This window comes from Polypterus senegalus, chromosome 2 (genome assembly GCF_016835505.1).
Source record: "Polypterus senegalus isolate Bchr_013 chromosome 2, ASM1683550v1, whole genome shotgun sequence".
In the NCBI taxonomy this organism is placed as follows: Eukaryota; Metazoa; Chordata; class Cladistia; order Polypteriformes; family Polypteridae; genus Polypterus; species Polypterus senegalus.
In genome coordinates this window covers 176,097,945-176,125,654 of record NC_053155.1, presented here as the reverse complement: position 1 = coordinate 176,125,654, position 27,710 = coordinate 176,097,945, and the positions used below count along the sequence as shown (strand labels likewise).

At 37.9% G+C, this 27,710-nt stretch overlaps 1 protein-coding gene across 2 annotated transcripts in view; it reads right to left on the bottom strand.

Moving 5' to 3' along the window:
- chodl (chondrolectin) overlaps window positions 1-9,883 on the bottom strand; it is a 65,292-nt gene extending 55,409 nt beyond the window's left edge. Inside the window, exon 1 of one of the 2 annotated variants that reach the window (XM_039744961.1) lies at window positions 9,593-9,883. In XM_039744961.1, coding sequence (XP_039600895.1) covers window positions 9,593-9,677 — 85 coding nt within the window. In that variant the 5' untranslated portion in view covers window positions 9,678-9,883. The remainder of the gene's footprint in view (window positions 1-9,592) is intronic. The other variant, XM_039744960.1, reaches the window with a different exon arrangement.
- Between the last annotated feature and the right edge of the window lie 17,827 nt (window positions 9,884-27,710).

Here is a 27,710-nt window from a genome sequence, read left to right as displayed (position 1 = left end):
CCCGTTGTTCTCTTAATTTCACACCTATGTTAAAATGGTGTTATAACACCAACCTTTTATTTGTATTCAGCTCTCTTATTACACTGTATTAAGAAGAATTAAGATGTTATGTTATGCTATGTTTAAAATAACATACCAGTAAATATGGTAGATTTTATTTCCACACAAGCTAAAAAAGTTTTTATTTTAAATGGCACCTGAACACACAAGTGAAAAGCATTGGAAAATATTAAGGCTATTTAAGTGGTGAACATTAAGACATAACAGTCTGTTAAGGATTCAAAGCATTTTTGCAGTATTTATGTTAAAAAAAGTACATGATTATACTGTCCTTCAATCAAGCATTACACACTTCGGAAATCTTTCTCCTGTCATTGCAATTCTAAAAAAAGGATGTTTAATAGTGACATGTTATTTGCAACATTAAAAACCATATTGAAAAATGATACCAAATGAAACTCCAGCATTTGATGAACTTAAGAACTTATTAATTTCAGTACTTTTCTTTCTAAAGTTGCTAACTTGCTGGTCTATAACAGCCTTGCCTCTTCCAAAACCTATTATCAACAGATAAAGTTGTTTACTCCAATACTTCATCAACCTTGTCTTTACTGCCGATTCCGAATAAACCTATTTAACATATAAGGTATTCTTAATGTTCAAAAATGTTTTGTGTATTTCTTGGCAAGTGATCATACTACTGTGTGCAGCTCTCTTGTTAGATCTTTTTGTGACATCTCATCTCTGTTTACAATCAGACATCAGCTAAGCTCTCTTCCCTTTGGCCATTTAGTTCTTCTCCCTTAATTTTCCATATATCATCAGACCCTTCGCTTGATTTTGATAGTAATGGCACTACCATGTATTGCATTACTGACACTCCTAGCTATGAAGGCTTTATCGAAAAGTTTATTATTTTCTTTTATTCCAATAAAATGCAATTTTCTCATGTTTGCCATATACCCATATATATTGCCTACAGTATATTTGAACTGTTTTTGGTGGGTTTGCTGATAAAATTGGTTTGATTATGGAACAAGATGATCCACTGTGGTAACCCCTAATGGGAGCAGCCAAAAGAAGAAGAAGCTGTTAAAGTTGGTTTGATATAATTCCTGTAGCATGGTGGTGCAGTAAGTAATTCAGTTGTCCTACATATCTCCAGCATTCCGAGTTTGAACCTTAGATTGCATGGTCTTCCACCAATTACTCCACTTTTCCTTTCACATACTCAAAGACGTGCCAAGTTAGGTTAACTTTAACTGGCATTTACAAAACAAAATGGTTGTGAGCATGAATATCAGGGTATGCATGAGTGTATATAGGAAGTTACTCATGTACAAGTATGGTAATAATTATGAGTCACACAAAATTTTGAAGAGTTTGAAGATGCCTATATTTATTCTGATCTCATCTGCATTTTCTTTTCCCAATAAATTTAATGCCTGCAATGACTACTTTGATTGTGATAAAAAGTTTCCCAACGTTTTGCTGCCTGCAGTTTCTCACAATTCTATTTCTATGTATGACCTAGGAAAGATTTTTACATGACTTTTTCCATGTCCAACCTGGTACCAACCAATTACACTGGCTGGTGTTTTCATAAATATATTTACTATCTTACTGAGAGAATCTGTGGTGTCCACCTGCTTAAAAAAAAGCTAACATTTTTCCATTGCTAAAGAATTAAAAATGGATTGACTCAATGACTATGACCAGTAGCAGTAATTCCTCATGTGAAGTGCTTTGAGAAACTGCTTATCAGAAACATTAAACAGAATACTCTAGTTAGCCTGGACAGACTAGAGCTTGCTTGTCATAACAACCAACCCATGGAGGATGTAATATCCCTTGCACTTCATATGAACTGGCAAATCTGGATAATAAAAACTGGTATGGTTCCTGTAAACTCCAGAAGTGACTCTACTCTGTTGGGGCCTTGAGCAAAGTCCTTTACCTGCAATTGCTTCATTATGGTGTGACATTAATCTGCATCCAGCCCTGCAAGGAGGTCCTCCAACTTACAAGGAAAGCCTCGGGGTTGGCGGCAGGATTGGCACCCCAGCCACCATAAAAAAACCTGACACTGCTCCAGTGTAATGCTGAGGTCACCCACTGCACACAGGTCCCAATCCAGGGGCTTTGTTGTGTGGTGGGTGCAGCAATAAACTATCAGCACTTGCTCCCAACCTCCTCCTCCTCCTGGTATGCCAGAGTCCTGTTTATAGCATATTGCTCAGCCTGTAACACTGTTCTACCATTAAAACTAAAACTCCCCATCTTAGGATGTAGTGCCACCCTCTGTAATTGGATTTTGAACTTGCAAACTGGCAGACCTTATAATGTTTGGATTGTCAGCATTGCATCCTTGTAATAAGTGTATACGTTTAATATGTCACTGTGCTTTGTGCAAATATATTTAATAAATCTGTCTTTTTCTGCTCACATGCACAGTTGACACAGAGCCAGATTTAGTTCAGGGATTACCATATAAGAACTGCTAGGCAAGCATTATACGACAAGACAGTTAGGGACAACTACGAAATGGGCAGTCAGACTGCAGACCATTGTATACTATTTTCGTGTGTCAAAGTCAGCATAAAATTGTATCCTATTTTGCCTTGTTTGGAATGGCATGATTCACCTAAGTGGGGGACTGCACATGAAGAAAGTGTATAAAACTTTATTGTAAACAATAGGTTTCCTTAGTAATTCAATGATGCCAACACAACAATGCCACTCCAAATGTCAGCAAACCCAAGGAGCTGGTGATAGATTTTATTAAGCAGATCCATCTACAGTATATCAGAGGGGAAGTTTTTGAGAAGGTGATCCACTTTAAATATGGTGGCATGACCATCAGTGCTGAACTGAAGTGGACACAATACATTTCAAGCTGTTGTTAAGAAGGCTCACTAACACATTTGCTGCAGAATAAAGAATATACTGTAAATATTAATAGTGTAATGTTGTATACATACTGTATTCTATATATGCTAAGTATTTATTAACTTTTATGTGTCTGTGTGTCTGTTACAGTTGTTTCACTGTCACTATTCAGAAGAGACCTGCAAATTAAGAATTTCATTGTACTATGTACAGTTGACAATAAACTTAAACTTGACAGACCCAGTAAAGGACTGTGCAGGGCTGCTTCCTGACTTGAATGCATTGCTGCTAGGGCAGGCTTTGGCCTCTTGTGACTCTGATTACGTGAGCTGTTATAATCTTCTTAAATAATACGCTACCGTGGTTGTTCGTTTTGTCTGTTCAGGATTTTAAATCACCTGTAGCTCGCAAACCGTTTCACCTCTTGACTTGAAATTTAGTACACATATTCTACGTGAAGTCTACTATCCACTTTCGGGGTGATGATTTTTATTACTCTTTTTATTTTTATTTTATTGTAGAATCAACTCTTGGCAGCGTGCAGCAGGGCGGCCGTGTGGTGCATGCGTATGCCGTTTTCATCCCTACCACCTTCGCGGTCACTTCCCCTACCTCTTCATATCTTTAATCATTCTTGAGGCAGATTGAAGACTTAAGTGCCAGCTTAAGTGAAAAATTAAAAAAAATGTACTAAGTAATTGCAACACAAAAACTAACTTAATCAGTTTTAACGCGAAAAGATGCCAACGAAGGAAGAGAAGCAGCGGGCTGCTTGAGTGGAGAAAAGAAGAGCTGCTCAGGAAGTAGCAAGCGCATCAGCCTCTGAGCAAACGAATGCTAAACAGAGACAGAGAAAGAGTATGAATACTCAAGGCAAGTGTATTCACTGCACGTTATTTTGTAGTATGCCGTTACTGGTATGTTATAATTCCTATATCCTTTGTTGTTTCTTTTTGTATTTTCTGTTTTTGATTGTTCGGTTGATTATGCAGCACTTTTGATGCTGTATGGTATTCTTTGCTTTTTAAAGGGCTTTATGATGATAGATTCTGATGATAGCAATATATCAATAAAGATTAGATTGATTGATATTAAATATCAATGCAAAGAGCAGCATTTCAACAGATGCCAGGACTAACATTAGTTTATATATAATCTGTCCATTGCTGCAGTGTCAAAAACATTACTGTACAAAAGGAACATGTATTTTTACAATCCAGGTCAAATTCAGTTCCACAAATTCTTTATCATTTGTTCTTTTTGACTCCCCTATACCATTAGGCCTTTATCAATAAGCTCTTGCAAAAAATAATTCCTGTACATTACTACATTATTATATTGGCTTGAAGTCCAGTTTTCTTCAGGCTAACCCATAAGTCTAAATTTTGCTTTGTGATATATCTTGCTGTGTAAAGTATCTTTTGGTGGTACTGTCAGCCAACAGTGCTGTAAAGAATAAAGATCTGTTGACTGACTCAGTGTGGTGGTTTGGTGGTAGTGCTGCTGTCTCGTAGTAAGGAAACCACGATTCACATTCTGGGTGGAGTGTGAATGTTCTCCCCATGTTTGCATGGGTTTTCTGTCCACAGTCCAAAGACATACAGGTTAGGTGAATCAGTGAGAACAAATTGGCTCTAGTGTGTGTCTGGTGTATGATGGACTGGCACCCTGTTCAGGAGTTGTTCCTGCCTTGTACCCTATGCTAGTTGGGATAGGCACCACACAACCCTAGTCTGGATTAAGCAGGTTAGAAAATGACGACATGATTTATTGATATGCTTACATGCTATTTACACTTGTTCGCTGTTTGTCTCTGACAGAACAAAACAAGCATTGCTCAGCTACCTGATGTTTGTAACTTGCTCTTTGTGCGAATATACATTTTTTTTCTACTATTTCCCCTAGCTATATTTTCACAAGTGTAGCTAGGCTGCAGTTCAGTATGGCTGATAGCTGTTCTTTTCCACTGTTACTAGAAATACCTATACATGCACAAGACATGTTGTGAGTGTGGACACAAAACACTGCGAAGTTAAGCTGCCACGTTTGACACACATGAAAGAGCAAGTTGTTTAGGGCTGTCCAGTTTCCTGTAGCTTTGCACATGGCAATATAAGGTCCTGAGTGATAATGGCAGATGCCATGGTGCAGTGTGTGGCAAGTAACATCAGACTGTAGTCAGTAACCAAACAAATGATAAAATACACAAGTTTTGAAAACTGTAAATGCAGCAGATTAAAAATGAAGAAATAAAAGTTTTACTGCATCTTGAAGTTTATCTCTAGTATATCCATTTTGAGAAAGCAGCAGAAGAGTCTTGTTGGTGCATGCAATGTTTTGTGGAAAAGTGAAAACAAAAACAGTCATGTTTGTGTGTTGTGCTCCATTACTAATATTTGTGTAAACATTGCTAAGGGGGGCTAGTCTGCATTATTACACTCAATGGGACAGGTGCTTTTGTAAAATAAATGGAGAGATTATCTATCCACTCTTTATCTTTATCCAAGTCATGGTCAGGGAGGCTGGAGGTTCTCTCAGTGGCATTGTGTGGAAAGTTAGAACCAGTCTTGGGCAGAACGACATTCCATTACAGGACAAATTCACACACAATGTTCACAAATGAAAAGCCGAAACATGGTGCACAAAGTAAAATCCAAGCAAACATTTGGAGAGAAATCTGCAAACATCACTCAGACAATGACTGGGTATCTGAGCAGGGCCATCTTAACAGCATTATAGGCCCCCAGGGCAAACAGTGCTTAGACAACCATTCAGCAAGTCACAACGTACATAGATTAGCAACTGCCAGTATGCCCATGTGTTAAGACAGCCCTGTATCTGAACCTTGCCTTCTGTAGCTGTGTAGTAAAAGCATAAACCACTGTGCTAGACACACAAAAATTATTTCATTTTTAATAACTGTTATCAAGAGATACTGCATGTACTATGCAATGTACGTCTATCCATCCATTACTGAAAGAACTTCATGATGTTCTAGCTAATGTGGAAAATATGTTTTAAAGCAGAGGAAATATGATGGTGAAAAAGGTACTTCCAGAGTGGAAGTGGTGACTTAAGTAGACAGCATCAGTTAATGGATGAGCAATCAAACTGAGGTAGCTATTATAAATGAGATGATGCTATTCTCAATATTTATAGATGTGGCAAAATAATAGTACTAATGTTATTTTTTTTTGTAATTATTCAGGATCACTGTTTTTTTGGGAACAAATCCTTTTCCATCCACAAGTTTTAACTACTTGTCCATCAAAGCTGTTTATTTAACTTACATCTTTGATGATGTGAGACCTGAGACAAACATACACTCTTAAAAATAAAGTGCCAGAGTGGTTCTTTGGAGCAATGCCATAGGGTAGACATTTGGAGTTCCCAAAAGACCCATACACATGAAGGCTCTAGAAAGATCTTTTATTTATTTAGATCTATAACAGGCTCCACATCTTATATATTAACGTCTACATGGGGAAGAGTGTGGGTCTGTCCAGCCCGGAAGTGAGAGATGGAGTCGGGGTAAGGGCTCCACCTTCGAGGATACACAAGCGAGGCCAGCGCATCATCAAAACAAAACCTCAGAAGAGAGAGTCACTCGCTTATCCACTATTACAGATGCATGGCAAGCACATCGGCAAAACAAAACCTCCAAAGAAAGACAGTCACTTAGCTGCTAATGCACAAGCGATGTGAGCACGTCGGCAGAACAAAACCTCCTAGGAGAGAGATGCCCAGAGTAGTTCCTTTCAATCACCTGAAATCTCTACATTTCAATTTTTTTTCCTGACAATTTCAATAGATTTAAGGACCCTGTGCTTTTTACACCACGGGCTTACACAGCTAGTAGTAAATAACCATGAACAGATGGAAACAGATTTGTGAAATATCTGTTTGTCATGATTTTAAAAGAACTCTTGCTGCATACAGTAACACCGGCTGAGTCCATTAAAGATTTCAGGTGTTTTTCTACATATTAGGAAGTTTTACAAAGCACAAGAACCACCTTCATAGGCAAAGAACCCATCCCAATAATGAAACAGGGATTCGTCAAGTAAAAGGAAACAAACAACCCAATAAAGAACAATAAAATACCTTGGGAAAGGTGCTATTTAAATAAAATGTATTATTATTATTATTTGTAAGAGTGCTGGAAGACAATGCAAACTCCTCACAGACAACAATGGGGTGTGCAATTTGAACTAAGGACAGTAGATCTCTAAGGCTGCAGCAACATCAAGTGGACCTCAGGCTTACATTGCATAGTATATTCATTTTTTACATTCTTAAAATTAGGTACATGTTCTGCTGTAAATTTAAGTGGATAAAACCATAATATATAAGCATGTTAGCATAAAATACAAAAAAAAACAATTAAACAGGACAAGTCAAAATAGAAATAAAATCTAATAATTTAAAAGATAATCTATGGCAGATAGGAAGACGTGAAAAGAAATGAGTGTTAGGTTATTTTAAAAGAGAGGAATGAAATCTAGAGAATGAAGGAAGAGGAAATTCAAAAGCTGAGGAGCTGCCTAACTAAAAGTCCAAGACCATGCAAGAAAGTTGGACCAGTGCATGACAAGAAGGCCAGAAGAAGAGGAATGAAGCATACTGGTAAATTACACAAATAAGCAATGATACATTATAATATAAATTATAATTTTTTCAACCTTAAAGCCCCTTAGAAAATGTGATCAGATTGGAAATAGATTAATTTGCCTATACTGTATATACTTAAGTTAACAATTGTGTTACACTGAATATTAAACATTTAAATATTATTCACAATTCTGTTGAAATTTAACTCAACATTGTTTAAATTCCTTTTTAAAGATCTTTAGAGACTACAAATGAATACAATCTGCACATTTCTTTCATAATGTTGCTCTATTCAACTCATGGTCACTTGGATCTGAAGGCTACTCTAGCTGCCCTGTGCACAAGTCAAGAACCAGCCAGAGATAAAGTGGAGATCTACCGCGGGTGACAACGCCATCGACACACCAGGCCAGTTTAGTATCATCATTTAACCTAAATGTGCACCTCATTGTGCTATGGATGAAAGCCTGAATACCAGGAGAAAAAGCCACAAAGACAAAGAGAGAACATGCAAACTTTACAGAGACAATAATCACACCATGGTTCAGATCTAATTTCCTGGAGTTAACCACTGCTGCAATATGTTGCACATTAAAGAAAATGTATTTCCAATTTACATAAAAGATCTTTATGAAATAAACACCTCCAATAAAATAGGCAGTTCAAAAAACTCTCTGTTACAGTTGCTTCCATCAGACATATTAATGCAGCATCCGATTTCTGAGCTCGGTTCCCCTGTCTGGTCACATTATGTGTGTCAGTTTGCTCATTGTTACTGTGCCCACATAGTATTTTCTGGGTCCTCCAATTTCCTCTCACGTTGCTAAGCGGGTTGCATGGCAATACTAAATGTGTGAGTGTGCTTGCTGTGAGTGTGTGTGCTATTTTGATTCCCCATCTAAAGTTGGTTACCAGCATACACTTGATGCAGCTGAATTAAATTGTATTCCAATTGGAATAAATGGGTTTGGAAAATTTGAATGAATGAGTGAATGATGAATAGGCCAATGCTGCTACAATTATATAAATGAATTAAGAAGGTTCAGAAAGTAAATGGATGGGATTTCGAAATGGAGGAAAAAAGAACACTTAACTCATCTTGAACGTAATATTCAGTTTTGACCAGACAAATTAAAAATTTGCTTATCATGCATCTGTTTCCATGTCTAATTTCAAATTCCACAGCTTATATTAACAGCAAGTCAAAAATATTTTCAATTACAGACCTTCTTTCCATTACAGTGCACACACACACAAGAACACTCACATGTACTGAAGAGAGTTTAGATTTGACAATTAACTGGAAAGTCAACGGAAAGACACAAAGCAAACCAGGCAGACCTCACAATGAAGTCAATCCAGCCTTGAAAACATATTGCGCACACCCTTTCTAGCGAGTTTAAAAAAATATATTTTATAACAAGCATATAAAAAAATTCAATAATGTAGATAGGCTAATTGATTGATGAGGTCCATCTAATAGAATTAGAACATGTCTAATTCTTACTACCAGATGCATTAGTAAATCAACTTCATTTTCAACAAAGGGACGCTTTATATTGTAAATATTTACAGAAGGACATTAAAAATGATTGCTTAAATTAACACTTTCAAAATAAAACACATCAGCAACATTATTAACAAAGATCCAGCCCTGATCATTATGCTCTCAAACGGAATATTGACTAACAGATTGTTTTCTTTTAAATTTGTTCATGAATGTATTAATTATAGTTACAGTGTTTGAAAAAATCATTGCAGTATAAGGACAGCAGGGTGGTGCAGTGTTTAACACAGCTGCCTCCATGTTCAAAGATGTGGGTTCAGTTTATAGTCTTGATGCTTGTCTCCAGGTCCTTGGGTTTCTTGAAGAGTGCATGTAAGATGAATTCATGATTCTAAACTGAACTTGAATGTGTGTATCCGAATGCTTCAAGAATGAGTAACAGCTTCCTATTGGAATACTGTTTTATTTGCAATTTTTTATTTCACTGAAATATATCCTTTACTATTTTGTAGCAAGTGAAAGCATTTATAACAAGAGTAACAACTGTTACAATCAGATAAGTGTTAAAATCCAAAAGTCACTTACCACTCACTACTCTTGTTCCATAGCAGATGTGAACCTTTGAAAGTAAGCCACATAAAAGTGGGATTAACTTCAGAAGCGGGTTCATTGTCCCAGGAATTAGGTGAGTGTTACAGATGAAAGCAGTAATTATGTCAAAGTAAACAGAAGCACAATGTAGTCCTGTTAGATTCTATGGTTCACAGTCTTCATCTTATAAAGAAAATACAATCCTCACTGTTTGGTTAGCACTGAACCTTTTCACTTCTTAAAAGCTTTGTCCCTTACCGTAACTGGCGAGGAGCGCCTTAAATAGAGAGAGCTGTGACTCTCTTAACTGCCAGCCCTCCTCAGCAATTGATTTCCCCCTTAACTGCCAGGAATTCTCTGAAGCCAATAAACATTCTAATGATGTCACCTCACTGTGCATGTGTTTCAGCTACGATTTAATTTGAATTGTGGATTTCTGCATTTTCTTTTCTGAGATTAAAATGGGTTACAAAGGATTAAGTAGGTGATGAAGTATTCTTGCAGTTTGTAGAGAAAACATAAAGCAAAACGCATTCTTTCTCATATACACACACACTTATTCATATATATATATATATTTTATATATATATACATATATATTATGTCTAATTGCAAATTAAAAACACTTTGTTCATTTTCATTAAAAAATGTAACTTTAAAAAGCAAGCATACAGCTCATAGCACAAAAAGGAAAATGCAAATAAAAAATGAATCCTTGCAACTATGCTATAACAATTTTCCACATAGCATCTATCCACAATCTTAATTAACTCTCTTTACACTAACAAGGTCCTTCTTTTTTCAAAGTCTAGACCTCCATTTACACGTGTGGGTTTTGGTCTAGAAGCCCAGTCAAAACAACTATTGAACTGTGACCTGAATGTGCATAATGTGCTGCTGCAAAATTTGCAATTTAAATTAGAAAAAATAAATGAATGCATTATGAGCTTTTTCTTTTCATAATATATTCCCTTAAACTATTTCTATTTCTATTTCTAAAGAGTTCTATTTTCCCTACTGTGTTATGATTCCTTTAAAATGACAAATTGGTCTTAGAATTTGTTGTAGAACTCAAGTACGCTTGGATGCCCTAAATTAGATTAACAAATTGCATTAAAAAGCTGTAAGTCTTTGGGTAAGCAGAAATGTTTTATGAGATAATGGCAGTTTTCTAGAAAAACACATTTAGGAAGTGTAAATGTCAACGATATCTCAATCATCTCCTTAATGCTAGAAGTGTAGTGATTTCACTGAGGAAATTTATATATGCTGCCGTTTTAAGGTTGAATTTAGCAAGTTCTGAGTAATTTATTCCACATCAATTTAATTTAGGTTGGCTGCTTTTAGTAAGTGATTTGATCCATCCATTTACTGCTTAATTGCACCTGACTATACCAGGGCAATATACAGCCTGGTTTATGCTGGCACAGTTTAGGAGTTGACCCTGGATGAGACACCAGTCTACTGAAGGGCCCCCTCAGATACGTCATGCATACTCACTTATACCAGGACATTCCACTGCTAATCACCCCAACCTGCACACCTTTATGATGTTTGAGGAAACCCAACTGAAAAAGGCACAAGAAGAATGTGTATTGTCCACACAGAAAGTGATATTATCAATTCAGGTTTATTTCTTCAGGTTTTTGGAATTACTCGAGCACGGAACTATACAGTAGACTTCATACATTTTTTTTACTGGTACTTTCTGATTTTTCCTGAGATCTTGTTAGTATGAGAGCCAATACAAAGCCTCATATTTCACAAAGCTTCAGTCCAGGGCCATCATAATAGCATCATAGGCCCCCGGGCTAAGTAGTGCATTGGGGCCCCTGTTTTGATAGCAAAGCAGAAACATATATAGGCATCAGAAACATCATAGGCCCCCAATGCTCCTGGGGGCCCTGGCCAGTGCCCATTGTGCCCATGTGTTAAGATTGCCCTGTTTCAGTTTCAGCTGTTCTTTAATGTTAGGTGGTAATAATCACTGCAACACTCAGTACAACAGGTCCTGTGTTAGAGGCCTAATCTATTTTAATATTTTTAAAGCTCTGAACCAGTTACAAACATTGAACAGTACACTTGTGAAGGTAACTAAATCTGTGAGTGAAACAGGATTGAAATTATGATTTACCAGTATGAAAGATTTTTATCTTGTCTTATAATTACATTTACAAAGGATCCAAACGTCTCTCAGTTGCCTATGCTAACTATCAGGGTTCCCAATCTTTCACTGGCCAGGTTTGTTTCTGGAAATCTGCCTGATTCATTCCTAACCTTCTCGTCCAATTAAGGGTCACAAAGAGTTCAGACCTGCCTCATTAGCATCAGGACCTCTGGGCTTGCGGGAACACAGAAAAGCATACCGTACTCATACGTTGGTAAATTAGAGCTCTAGCTGATCAAATGCTGACATTAGACTATGAAGCTGAAAATGGGAAAACTGAAGAAAGAAAGAATGCAGACCACACATAGAAGACAATCTGGCCCAACTGCTGATACAAAACCTACAGTATCCACTTTGCAGTTATGCAGTTTTGATGAAATGGCTAGGTTAGTAAGTCATGTGACTTGCTGTGCATGCCTAAATAAATCTAGGCAGTGCGGTGTAGTGGTTAAGGCTTTGGATTTCAAACCCTGTGTTTGTGGGTACAAATCCCTCTACTGACTATGTGACTATGAGCAAGTCACTTAACCTGCCTGTGATCCAATTGGAAAAGCAAAAGAAATGTAACCAATTACATCATAAACCTTGTAAATTGCCTTGGATAAAGGCGTCAGCCAAAAGTAAATGTAAAATCTATTAAATGGGCAACAACACAAACAAAAAACCAAAGTGAATCATCATGCTTAAAATAAGGTTAACAGAAAAGAGTTTCTACTGTTGGGGGGCCATAGTTACATCAAGAAACGGGAATGCTGGAACTCTACCCAGCCAGGGCCAGAATATAGTGGATGGATGGGCAATTATAACTACTCTTAATGACAATACATTTTTAACAATTGCTTCAGAAAATGATGTTTTTTTTCCTGAGTTTGTCCTTTTCAAATATTATACAAGCTTATTATTTCTTGTATGGAAACCTGATGCGTTCCAGCTGACCCAACCCTGACACAGATGGGCAGAGACACAAGTTCAGCACAGCACACGTTTATTTGCACACAGGAAGCATGTCTCCCTAGCGCCCCTCAACAGCACAGTACATCAAGCATCAAATACAGTCCCTTGTTGTTGTTGTTCTTCTTCTTCTCTCCTTGTCATTCACCTCCATTCTTCTTCTTGGCAAGCTTTGTGCCTTGTTCCCCTGAGACTGGCTCTCCGAATGGAGTGAAGCAGCTCCTTTTAAGCATACCCTGGGACTGTTCCAGGTGGCTCATTAATCAGACATGGAATCACCCCCAGGTGTGGTGAAACCTCCATGTAGGGCTCTGCAGCTCCCCTGGCAACCCCCACGGAAGCCAACAGGGCTGTGCTGCAGTCCAACTCCTAGAATGCCCTACAGGAATCCACGGTGCCACATTCACCCAGAAGGGCTGCCCTCTAGTGTCCCGGGGAAGGTAGTGCCTTGCCAATGCTCTATCCAGCTGGCATCCTGGCCAGGTAATGGTTGTGCCCACCCGGCACACATGATATGAAGGACAGTGCACATCTGATTGATTATCAAATATTCTTTTTGATCAATGCTTATTTGAAGATTAAATTCAGACTTTCATAAAACAGTTGGGTGAAAGTGAGAAATATGTCAAGAGTGATGTTAGATTTTAAGAGATTCATATCTTCTACAGATTGGTAACCTCTTGGACGCAGGTTTATGGCTGTGCCCAAATGATGCCAGTGGTCATAATTGCTGAATAATTTTATTTCTATTACTTTACTTCTTATATATGACTTTTCCTGACTGTTTTTTGTTATTCACAGGTTCAGTGAATCCATAGTTCTGTCATGTTATGTTTGTCCAGCTCAAAACAATAAAAAGGAGAACAGCAAAATGACAGGGGGAGATGAGTAAATCTCTACCTCATGGCAATGTTTTTTAAAAGAACAGCTATAGGAAAAGTATGCCCTCAGCTTTAGCACTACTCATTATTTGACCCCAAATTTTTTACTTATTTTGGTTAAAAAGATGATAGACCAGTTTACAGTAGACTTCTGTGGGTATGATACAGTAGATTGAGACAGACACCCAGTTTCTCTTCTTTTCTTTTTTCTTCTGTGGGCGTCAGTGGGCAGATCAGCAAGTTTAATTCCACTCACGGGCTCCATAGATCTGACTGCACTCATGACATGGCCAGTTGGGCTTCACCTGTGGTGGGTGCTGAACATGCCAGTGTGGCATTTTGTCAGCTCCATGAATATTTTCTCTGATGGTTACTAAAGGATTTTTGGGTGTGGCCTTGACAGAGCAGTTTTGACTAGCTCTGAATCCAAATATATATAACAAGATCAAAAGTATCCATCCATTTTCTAACCCGCTGAATCCGAGCACAGGGTCACGGGGGTCTGCTGGAGCCAATCCCAGCCAACACAGGGCACAAGGCAGGAACCAATCCTGGGCAGGGTGCCAACCCACCACAGGACACACACAAACACACCCACACACCAAGCACACACTTGCCAATTTTAGAATCGGCAATCCACCTAACCTGCACGTCTTTGGATTGTGGGAGGAAACCCACGCAGACACGGGGAGTACAAACCCGGATCTCCTAACTGTGAGGCAGCAGCGCTACGACTGCGCCACCGTGCCGCCCAAGATCAAAAGTATTAAAAATAAATAACTTTTTAAAACAAACATATTTTAAAATCGTAATAGTATAGGGCCTTGAACACAGGATATAAATGATAGTGAAAATAATAAACCTGTAGCACTCACGGTCTAATTTGACAATGGGTTAAATGTCGGCTACTGTACATCTGAGTCTCTTTCTGCTCTTACCTCCCATGTGTCTTTCTATCTTCTGTAGCTACGTGTCGTATCTCTTCTCAGTGTCAAGTTAATCTAGCTTCCTGTGAGGAATACCTTTAAAGCCCTTCAATGCAACTGCAGTCATTTGTTGTGTCCCCTTTTTACAACACCAATAAAAAAAAATATTTTTGATTGAAAAGTAGTCTTGGTAAGGTGTGGAGAATGGTACCTACCTTTTTTTTGCTGAAATATATTAAAAACAGGATTATTTTAGTCCTGTGATATAAATGTAATGTATGTCTTAACACAGTTGGATCATGAATTTTTATTTGTGAAATGCTCCAGGATGAAAATATCAGGAATGGAAAGGCAAATGATGCCATTCATGCCCTGCTGTGCCTCTGCAAGTTGTTTTTATATGGTATGTTTGTATTGAGAGCAGTGTTTTACAGATCTATTAGTAAAATAATAATATTTTAATACAAAGTAGTTGAATATAGTATTACAACAGTAGGAACAAATGGAAGTAAGGCTAGTGAAGAGTTGAGAATTTTACTGATTAATGATGAAAAAAATAATTTTTAATCACCATGTAAAATACTAAAAATAGAAGCTAACAATGTAAGAAAGTAATTTGCTGCCTGTATGTTTTTATTAAAGTAAAATCCTAAAGTAACATGACTATTAAGAAAGCCCAATAAAGTTAAAGCAGTTTTTTTCAATAATTTTTTTCAATAGATTTCATCTATTTTCATTTATTTTACTTTATTACATACAGCTTTGACATTTACAGGCTGCACATTTATGTGGCCCAAGGAATGAATTTAATGCTTTTAGCACTGTACAGGTAAGAAAAGAAATAATATGGTGAACTCTGTATAATATCCTCCTCCTCTGTGCTTAGTCTGTGGGGGACTACTGAGCTGTGCAAGCATTTAAATTTACCAATGCATATCATTGCTCCTGGCTAGTGTTTTACCTAGGACTTGAAGTGGGCCGATATGAAATACCCGCACTTTCTTTGCTAACCAGCATGTAGCAGCACATTATGATATCTAAGGAGACACCATAGCTCTCTGCAATATTGCATATTTCACTACTAAATGCCTGTTGTCCTTCTTACCGTTGTTCAAAATATATGTCTATAAACACGCTTGACATCCATGTGGGAAACATCGGGTTTGTATATAGTTTTTACCTCATCACAGGACTAATCATATCTTCTATAAGCCTTGCTTAATTTCCTTCCACTGTGCTCCTGGTAGTGGCATTCATTTGCCCAAAGTGGGATTCACATTACTCTGCGCAATTACAGTCTCACCCTGGACTGTGGCGCTGTTGTACTGGCAACATTCATTTCCATGGACAGTAAGCCCCATTTCTCTGCTCTGATACAGAGAAAGGACATGGTGTCTTAGGACAGTTCACTCGCTACTACATTAATACCGGCAAACCCCGACACTGACACGCTGAGACACAAGTTCAAAACTACACACGTTTATTCTTCAGTGGGGAAGCATCTTTCTCTTGCTCCCCACTTCACAATAGAGTACACAGCACCAAATATAAGTAAACACAGTCTTTTCTTCTTCTTCTTCTTCTTCTTCTCTCTTCTTCACCTCCACTTCTCCTTGTAAGAAGCTTTGTCCTCCACCTCCCGACTCTGGCTCCCTGATTGGTGGTGAGGCAGCTCCTTTTATAGTGCGCCAGGTATTTCTCAACCTTCTTCTGGCTGTGGCAGAAGAGGTTCCTCCAATGACCCAGTAGCACCTGCAGCACCCCCTGGCGGCACCCATGGAGCCCAACAGGGCTGTTCCAAACTACAAGTCTGAAAAAGCCCTGCAGGGGTCCGTGGTGCTGTAGCAACTCAGGGGGACTGCCCTCTAGTGTCTTAAGGGAGATAATGTCCTAATGTCCGGCTGGGTAATGCTCCTTACCATCCGACACTATATATATATATATATATATATATATATATATATATATATATATATATATATATATATATATATATATATATATATATATAAAGAGAGAGAGAGAGACAGCAAGAGAAATGAGATACAAAACAAGCATGTTTCTTGAAACCGAGAAAAAAATCAATTTTCTTTTTTTACAAAACGCATTTATAACATGTCTATATTTGTTCTCTTGTACTTGAGCACAGCTTTGACACCATAGGCCACAGTATTCTCATTAATCACCTTAGTCACTAGGTGGGTCTCTCCTTCTGGTTTCACTATTATTTATATAGCAGGCAGAAAATTCTTTGTAAGTTCTGGTGAATGTATTGTTAGATGTCTATAATATCATATATAGTGTAACACAAGGGTCTATTCTATTCCCACTGTTATTTTCAGTCTACATGCTCCCATATTTTTAATTACAAGGTGAAGTACCACAGTTATGTAGGTGACATGCAGCTTTACTTATCTATAGCACATAATGACCCAAATATGTACTTTTTAAAAAAAAAACACTTACAATACCCACTTTTTAAGTTGTCTTTTTCATTGATCTATTTTTTGTTTCTTTTGTACCAGCTCTAATAGATTATAATATGAATTGCAATATAATATATTTTAGAGACCTGTGATCATTGCTAACCTGTCCTATACTCTTTTCTTTTCTGGTTTTGGTTCTGCCTGTGATGATAAAAGGAATATGGACACTTCAAGATCAGTAATGGACTACATCAGCACATTTATATTTTATAGAGTGTCCAGAGAGGTCTTTTGATGTTGGAATCCAAGCAGGTTTATATTCTTCAGCATCTCGCCAGCTGGAGTTTTTGTATTCCTTTCCTCCCTGGACATTTGACCATAGCATTGGACTTATTGTTATAATGATTAAAACATTAAAAAATTGTTCAGCAATTGAATCCATATTTAAGGACTCTGCCATTTCTTTTTATAAGCATTTCCTGTTTATCTGTATATTTATTTTCATATATTTGTTTATTTTAAGATTGTGTTTATTATTTTTTGTATCTCATTTGATTTAATTATTTTTAATTTGCAATTGCATTTTTTTTTCTTAATGTCTTGTAAAGCCCTTTGAGCTACTGTGCATATATGAAAAAGTGCTATAGAAACTGTGGTAATAGGAAATAATCTTGTTGCAACCCTCCAATTCCAGACAAAAAAAAATTCAAATGATCATATTTTAGAGTAAAATATGCAATAGAGGGATACATACTGTACAGAGAGAACTGCCAGAATCAGGACAAAATAACAAACCCCATTATCAGATTCTATATAAGACAGTTTGTTAGAATGAACACATACTGTATACCCTTCTTATTATAAGAATATTGAAAATGAGCTGAGTCTGTATCTTCTTCCCATTACCCCAATGCTTAATTAATCCAAATATTGTTCCTTTCTACTTTTAAATTATCACACTTCATTTTTCACATACATTTCCAATTCTGAAATTCTGTTTTATCCTGATTAAGCTTCCTGTGAGCTTTTGATAAACCACTTGTTTTATTTCGATCTAAAAATGCAATTAACTTTGCTACTGTTTAATGCAAATGTTTGTACCAAAATAGCCTATGAGTTTATCCAAAGTGATTTAAAAATCCCAATGCATTGTTCATTTAGAGTCCTATGTGGTGCAATGATTTGCTCAGGCAGTCAGACTCAAAGCTAATGTCCAAGTTGGTGATTTTTGAATGAGCAATTTTGGATTTTACAATGCAGCTCCTTAGGCACTGTGTCAAACGTTCTTCCATTTATAATTTTTCTTTGCTTCATTTGCCATTCTTGATGCTTCTTAGAAATGTAGCAATCTGGTAAAATAGTTTCTTTGTCAGTTTATGTAAGGTTATGTACTAACTTACCCATTAACATCCTATGCAGCACAAAATACTAAGCTGAAGGAGCAGAATTTGATTAATTGTATTTTAATGTAATTTCTTGAAAACAGTTTGTCACAAAACACTTTACAAAGGGTGGCACGGTGGCGCAGTGGGTAGCGCTGCTGCTTCACAGTTAGTAAACCTGGGTCCTCCCTGCGTGGAGTTTGCATGTTCTCCCTGTGTCTATGTGGGTTTCCTCTGGGTACTCCGGTTTCCCCCCACAGTCCAAAGACATGCCGGTTAAGTGCATTGGCAATTCTAAATTGTCCCGTGTGTGTGTACCCTGTGGTGGGCTGGCACCCTGCCTGGAATTTGTTTGATTCCTTGCGCCTGGTGTTGGCTGGGATTGGCTCCGGCAGACCCCCGTGACCCTGTAGTTAGGATATACCAGGTTGGATAATGGATGGATGGACATTGCACAAAAAGCCATGAAGGAAATGAAGTTTTTAACATTTGTGTCCTGTGAAGTGCACGATTGAAAAGATCTAATCATTGTGTCAGTTGTTTTGCTGTACTATCCAAAGAGACATCACACTGCATGCACAGTAAAGTACAGAGAAGTACAGAGTATGTGACCAGCTAATGCGCTGATCAAGACAATAAGCAATATTCACTAACTATAAACTGAGTTGAAAAGAGCAGGGGTCAATATGATTGGGCAAGACTTTGCAATAAGGACAAATTAAGTCACCAAATTAAAAGGTCATTTATTTATTGGCCTTAAAGTTTCCGTTATTCTTAACTAACCAGTTTTCTACAATGCCACAAATTGACACATATGCCCCTAGAAATCAAAGCAATAATAATTCATAAGAAAAATGAGAAAAAGAATGTGAAAAAATACACATGAATTCCAAAGCAACAGAATGATTAAAAAAATATTTTAAACACAACAATATATATATATATATATATATTGTAGCAACCCGGCAGTCAGCGCTGGCGTGAGTGGCTTAATGGGTAAATTATGTAAATAGTTGTGGGGAAATTATGGGAAATTTATGGGAAAGCTTATTGTTGTGTATAGATTAACTAAGTACGTAATTGTCCTTCCTGTTGTAAATGTTATATGTGTTTGTGCTCAGTCCGGTGGGGTGGGTTGGGATATCGCCGTCCGGGGTTGTAAAAATGTAAATAGATACCGCCGTTAAGAAATGTCGTTTTGCTGTTGACCTTGGCAGTGGTTAAGCGGATGAATTTGAGCTTTGTTTACTGTCTATCTGTGAATAAAAGGATACAACAGGACAGAGCTGTTATTATTGCTAAGATTTCGTCTAAGCAATTAATGCCGAGACACTCGGAGTCGTGCGGTGTATGGGACACGAGTGCTCGTTACTTAAGGAGCTGGGTACAGCTGCGTGCTGCCGAGACACTCGTAGTCGTGCGGTGTATGGGACACGAGTGCTCGCTTACTTAAAGAGCTGGGTACAGCTGGCTACTTAAAGAGCTGGGTACATAACGCTGGCAATCCGCTAGCCGACAGCTTGGAAGAGGTGCATGGCAGAGTTCAGCTTTAAAACTTCAAGACTCGACCACGGGTCGCTACAATATATATATATATATATATATATATATATATATATATACAGTATATATATCTATACTAATAAAAGGCAAAGCCCTCACTCACTCACTGACTCACTCACTGACTCATCACTAATTCTCCAACTTCCCGTGTGGGTGGAAGGCTGAAATTTGGCAGGTTCATTCCTTACAGCTTCCTTACAAAAGTTGGGCAGGTTTTATATCGAAATTCTACGCGTAATGGTCATAACTGGAAGCAGTTTTCTCCATTTACTGTAATGGAGATGAGCTTCAACGCCGTGGGGGCGGAGTTTCGTGTGACATCATCACGCCTCCCACGTAATCACGCAGTACATAGAAAACCAGGAAGACCTCAAAAAAGCGCTCAAGAAAACATGCATTATATAATTGAGAAGGCAGCGAAACAATAAGAAGCGAGCGAGTGGCATATACTACCATATATTCATGAGTGTTGCCAGCTCGGAAAGAAAGCACGGTGTAAACCTAAACTTTAAATTAAGTTCATAGACAGGCTACCGCTGGCGTTTCACATACACACAGGTAATGCGGGATACAAGTTTAATGAGAGGACGCAGGATATAAACGAGAGTTTTGATCACTTTGTAACTAAGTTAAAATTGTAGGTGAAGGGGTGTGCTTATGCAAATTCCGAGAGACTGTGTTTGTGGGGGATTGACAGTCAAGGCGGGTGGGGGAGTCACGTCATCATCTCCCTCCCACCTCATTTTGCTCTGAGCTGAGCTCATGCTAACGCTGTCTTCCGAAGCAAATTCCTCAGACTGCCACCAAATACTCACAGAAAAATCCACAAGTTAATACACACGCTGTCTCTATAGAGTTTCTACACACTGAATCCTCCAGGCACTACTTACAAAAGGTCACATTGACAATCGTGTTACGTTATTTTTAAAATCTTTCCTTTTCTTAGCACAATCACAGCCGAGAAGTGCATCGATGCATGTGCTCCATAACGCGTTAAAAAATAATGCATTTAATCACACTTTGCATTACAAGCAAAGGGGAGCTTTTGTCAATGCATGATTTCCTGGTACACCGATTACATTGATCAGCACACCCCGATTCATTTTACCCTCGCACCACCTTAGTTTGAGAAGAAGTCTGAAAAAATATGAGGTTAGCACAGAAAAACAGATCACCAATTCAAGCTTTATGAATAATCGATTCGCCATCAATAATTGTTTTGGTAAAGCCATCCTCCTTCCATTTTATAATTTTTCCGCCACTAGCCATGATTAAATGAACGGTAAAAAAGTAAGAGCAAAGCGAGGGTGACTTATTTAGGCAAGCATATATATGACAGCAACACTCATGACAATGTCAATCATGTTACGTTATTATTAAAATGTTTCCTTTTCTTTTTCATTACTTCTTTAACACACTACTTCTCTGCTGCCAGGCGCGGGTATTTTGCTATATATATAATATATGAATAACCTCCAAAGAGCGCTGAGACTTTTGATATCATGAACGTGTCTGCAAACTGGGGTCTCCTGCCCAGCAAAAGTCGAGCAGCCAGCGTGCATAGCTGTGCCGGCCTTTGAGACGCTGACTGCGCTTCTGCCTTAAGTCAAAGTGAGCACTTTTAATTTTTTTCATCCTCCCCCTGCGCTATAGCCCAGACAAGTGCAAACACGGGACCCCTTTTCTACACCACGGCAAAATAATATTAAGGCGATTCACAATCGAGGCGAGGCGAGGCACAAATTTGAACGTTCACATAGAAAATGTAATTTCAATGTACCTGTACTTCTTAAAACGTTAATGTTTTACTGTTTAATAACTTATAGACTATAATTTATTATTTTTCCCTTGCACTCAGTGACCAAACCTATACACACACATATAGACACATACAAACATACACACAAGTATATGTATGTGTATATATATACACACACACACACACACACATACATACACACATATATATAATTTGTGTGTGTGTATGTATGTATGTGTGTGAATATATGATGTAGATAGGTATGTATGTATATATATATATATATGTGTATATGTAGATATGTATATAGATATGTAGATATGAAGATATGTATATATATATATATATCTATATTATATATATATATGTATGTATGTATGTATGTGTATATATATATGTGTGTGTGTGTGTATATATATATGACAGCAGCAATCCAAGCTGTGAGAAAACAGTAAAAAGGAGGCGTGTCAGACGTCGTGGTACATTTTCTGATGCAGCTGCCGAAAACAACTTCGTGACGCTGCCGCCAAATACACAAAACAATTACTTTGACAATCATGTTACATTATTTTTAAAATGTTTCCTTTTCTTTTTCATAACTTCTTTAACACATGACATTGCTGTGAAGCGCGGGTATTTTGCTATATATATATATATATATAACAGCGACACTCATAACAGTGACAAAACAATTACATTGACAATCATGTTACGTTATTTTCAAAATGTTTCCTTTTCTTTTTCATTACTTCTTTAACACACTACTTCTCCGCTGCGAAGCGCGGGTATTTTGCTAGTATATATATAAATGTCAATGTATGTGTGTATGTATGTATGTATGTTCTAGCATCACTTCCAAACAGCTGGAACGATTTTCATTAAACTTGGTACACATTTGTCATTGGTCGACTAAAAATACTGTAGGGATCCTACTAGGTAGGGTGGGGGGTGATTTTGCACCTTTGTATGCACGTTATCATCCAGTTGACACTCGGAACGACCACCAGAGTGCGAACTGGAGGTAAATGCCAGCATTCTTTATGTTTCAGCACCACCACACCCCTATTGCTTTTGAAATTAAATAGAGTTGGCCTGTTCCGAGTGTCAACTGGATGATAACATACATACTAAGACAAGCTTAGTAGTGAGTCTTCATTGTTTGTTAATTTATTTTTATTTTTAAAGTTGTGGGATTTTTAAATGATATTTTTCTCAAACAATTATAAAAAAAAAACACTTTATTTTCCTCCTGGGCAACGCTGGATATTTCATCTAGTATAACATAAACAGCTGGCTGTGTGGTTGCTAGGCCAAAAGCGAGAGACGCTTAAATCCCTCATAAATATATACAGCGGTAAATGAGCACTAGACATACAAAGGCACTATACTGAACAATGCCCAAACAATGCCAACAAGAAAGCAAAAAAAAAAAAATGTAATTAAAGGAAATTTTATCACTATCTACCTGTGGAGATACTTTTTTTGGCATAAGCTTTTTATTTTCAACAAACCACTTGTAATGTGACTCCTAAAAAATACCTTGAGGTTGTGGAGGATGGCCAGGGCCTTTACCTGGGTGGGATATCTATGAACTGGAAGGATCGGGGAGAGAGCAGGCATAGAGCATTATCTCCCCCAGCTAACTACATGACAGCCTCTCTGGGTTACAGTGGCACCACAATTTCTCACAGGGCACGCTGGGAGTTGGATGGGTATTTCATCGGGCTTCTGTTTCACCCGGAAGTGCTTCTGGACCACACTAACGGGCTGCCTTAAGTACTCCAAGGTGCAGCATAAAAGAAGCCCACTACCTTCATTCCAAGAGCCAGAGTCAGGAGGTTGAGAACAAAGTTTGATAGAGGAAGAGTGGAGAAGAGGGAGAAGACACATAGAGGACGACAAAGTACTATGTGTTTCATTAGTGGTCTTTTACTTTGTACTGTGCTGTAGGAAACGCTTGCTGAGAAAGCATTTCACACTGAATAAAGCCTACATGTTGTGCTGGGCTTGTGTCTGAATCTGTATATGTCAGGCACCCCCTGCTGGCCACAAGATAAAAAGAAACACATTTGATGGACTTTAAGTTTCAACCTTCATTGCTGAGAAACCAAATGAGAATAAGAAACAAAACAGTACAACAAAATTATTAACAGCAAAACAATAAATAACTGTGAATATTAACAAGACATGTCTTGCAGTCTCTTAGTGGTGCTTCTTACAGCCACTATTGCTTGACACCTCTACCATGGACAGAAACAAAAAGACTCCAAATTCACAGTATTAGGATGTTATATCCATTCCTACAGACAGGCCTAACAAAGTTGCAGGCCATTAGTAAGCAGAGGGTTACATTTCTGGGTGTTGAAATTCAGGATATCCCAAAGGTAGAGCCATGGTCAGCAGATAAGGTAGGACAAAGATGCACCTGCACACCAGAATTGATTCTTCTGAACAATTATGAGAACAGAGGCAGCTGATTGGCCCAAGCCATTCAGGTGCGACATCAAAGAGGCGTGTGCAGAGGACCTTTGATAATTCACTTTGCTCTTAGCCCAGCATGGAACCCATCACTCATTGTTCTGTCACTGAAGAAAGCACTGAGTCTGCTGGCAATTTTGGCATCAGGATGGGTGACAGATCTGAAATAACTCCTTTGAAGAACCTGCCCTGGTGTGGTTACTTGAGGGAGACCCTGTCATGAATGGGTTATCTCTTCCTTCTGGTCTGCCAAAGCTTTACCTGCCCTCAGAACACAGTGGAGCAGTTTATTCCATACTGTCTGTACATAATATGCCAGCCTGAAACATGACAATGGCCCTCTACACAGTATTATGGAATGCACAGAAACTGAGAATATGTGCCCTCGGTTATAAATTCACAGATGAACTTTAGAAACAAGAAAATGTGTGAGACTAATAATAGAGTCCTATTACAAACAAGAATTAGTCTCAGATTAAGTGTTTGGGAAAATCCTTTATATACTGTCCATGGACTGAGTTCAGCAGACCTGCTTGAAACTCTTCAGCAGCTGAATGAAAACTGTATTCATTTTAGAAAAACTACAAACCAAAGGTTTTGCATTTAAACACTATGCTTAACCCATTTAAGGCTGCTACCTAGTGTTCAGGTAATGGCGACATATTGAACCTTAATTGTAATTGTCATTTGGATAGTCACTTATATGGCTGTAGCTTTAATTTGATGTATTGTAGCCTGGTTCTGGCAGGTGGCAGGAGTTGAGGAAGGCCCTGTGTTTTTCACATTGCTTTGTTTTTTGATCATTTTGCCTATTTTTGGGTTTGTCTTCCTTAGAGACTTTTACATATAGAAAGTCTCCACTATACATCCCTATTATAGAACCAAAAAGTGTGAATTTTAAAGAGATTATTTCTCCCATTATAAGTAATAGAAAATATTGTTACAGTGAGCTGTACACCAATAACTATACTTTTGAATCTAGTTTTTAAAATTAACATCAAAGGCAAAATAATACAATTCATGAGAAAACTAATATATTAAAAATACATATATGGCAGTTATTTAGTAGCATTTGTCACGCATGGGTGTTGGAAGACTCCTCCGCAGGCTTGGTTCAGGTATGCAGTTACCTACCAAGACAATAGGTAAATTTGTCTTCTTTATCTTCTTCCCTCACTGTGCTGATAAGCCATTTAATACGGTCTGACCGCCATTAAATCCAGGTGTCCCAAGAGAAGATGTTTTATAAGGTCAGAGCAAGCTACAGGACAGTGCACCATTTCATTTGACACTTCGACACTCAGTTGATGAGAAGCCACAGCTAGGGGATTAGTGCAAAGATGCTCATTTTTCTTTCATTTTTTCGTTCCTTTATTTTCATCTGGCAACGAATAAAGGGGTGGCCCAGTTTTCTTTCCAAAAATCCTTTATTTTTTTGATTGTTATTTCATCACCTAACTGCATTCACTTCCATTATGATAAAGTGTTTTGAGAAATTTGATAATGCTCATATAATGTCCAGATTCTCCTCTATATTATATCCCCTCCAATTTCCTTACTATCTTAATGGCTCCATCTGCACTCCACCTAAGCCTGGAACACCTGGAAGGTACCGAAATGTACATGAAGATGTTATTCTTAAGACTTCAGCTCCAAATTCAATTTCATTATCTCTTAGCTTCTCATGGACAAGCTTACTCTACTGGGCTGGGAAATTGCCCTCTGGGATAATAGACTTCATGACAGACAGATCCCATTCAGTCCGAGTTGGAAACAATACATCAAATGTTATTTTTCCAAGCACTGATGTAGCCCAGTACTGTGTTCTGAGTTCTTTACACTTCATCCAAATGACTGTTGTGCCAGGTACAGCACAAACCACATCATTTAGTCTGCAAGTGGCACAACAGTGATAGGCCTCATTAGTGGAGGTGACAAGATGTTTTAACAGAGAGAAGTTCAAACAATTCGTGGCCTAGTGTAAGAACAATACCCTTACCCAGAATGTTGATAAAACAAAGGAGATCTACTGTGACTTCAAGATATTGGTGAGAGTGGATGAGAAAATCATTAGGTCATCTTTCCTTCCCATACAAGAACTCTATAGCAAATGATGGCAAAACAGGGCAACCAGCATTATCAGATACCCCACTCACCCCGAGAATTGATTGTTTGCCCTTCTGCTCAGTGGCAAGCAGTACCAAAGTATATGATGAAGAACTGTCAGATTTCATTAACTTTTTGTTTCATAAGCAATTAGACTCTTAAACAATGATCAGCCTGATGATACAGTGCTAGTCAGTTAATATGGTGCAATGCATAACTAATCTACTAAGTCTACTAATCATAAACTTCAGGATGGTCAAACCCACTCTACCCCCAGTTCTCACTGATGGCAAAAATGTGGAGGTGGTGAGGACATACAAATATCTTAGGATGTACACAGGACACTCCCTCCCTGGGAGCACTGGAGGGCAGCACCCCGGATTGCTGTGGCTCCATGGATTCCTACAGGACATGCTGGCAGTTGGAGTTCGCTGAAGCCCTGTAGGGTTCCATGGGGGCAGACAGGGGGTGCTGCAGAACCCTACTTTGAGTTTCCACCACACCTGAGAGTGCTTTCAGATAATGCTGATGAGCCAGCTGAAGTGCTCTCAGGTGCAGCATAAAGGAAGCCGCCTCACTTCACTCAGGGAGCCAGAGTCAGGAGGAAGAGGGATGAAGCTTGCCAGTGGAAGAGTGGAGGAGTGGAGATAGAAAGGAGAGGAAGAAGAAAGAGAAAAGAAAAGAAAGGAAAAGAAAGTGCTGTGTGCTGTTTATGATACTGTGCTTAAGGGGGAATAAAAGACAAGCGTTTCCCCATGAAAATAAAATTGCATTGGAAAGACTTGTGCCTAGAGTCTATCTGTGTCATGGTTGGGCAGCTGGTGTGTCCCCTTGTGGCCATAGCGGCAATATTCATCAAACCTCAGTGACTTCATTTTTAAGACTTTTCAGTTGTACTAATTATGTATTTAAACAGTTTTTATCTGCACATTCAAACATTGCTTTCTCAGTATTTACTGCATAATAATATATTGCACTCTTGCTAACATTGTTTTAAATAATGAAAAAAAAAGTGGATAGCAGTTGTTTAAAATTAATTTATTTTTAAAACAAGTGTAATTTTAGATAATATAAAGCTGTCATTAATTTCAAATTACATTAAAGCTGATGAACTATGGTTATGCAAAGAAGAGTAATCTTGTCAAATAACTATTTTGACGTTTGGCAATACCCTTATTAGTAAAAAAGACTCCCAAGAGAGAGAAAACATCTTAACACCGCTTACACAAATTATCTCTTTTGTGTGAAAGAAACCAAGTTCATTTGGAATAATTACTGCTGTGAAAATGACTTTGAGCAGAATCAACACAGAATACTTAATTTTTTACCTTGGGGAATTTTAATGTTGATCTAACATTAAATGTATTATTTGTAATGCAAGTCTTTAAAGGCCATTACATAGCAGTAACATTTATTTAAATGAAATGACAATAAGCAATTCCAGTTTCTTTTAATTTGTAAAATATGAGATT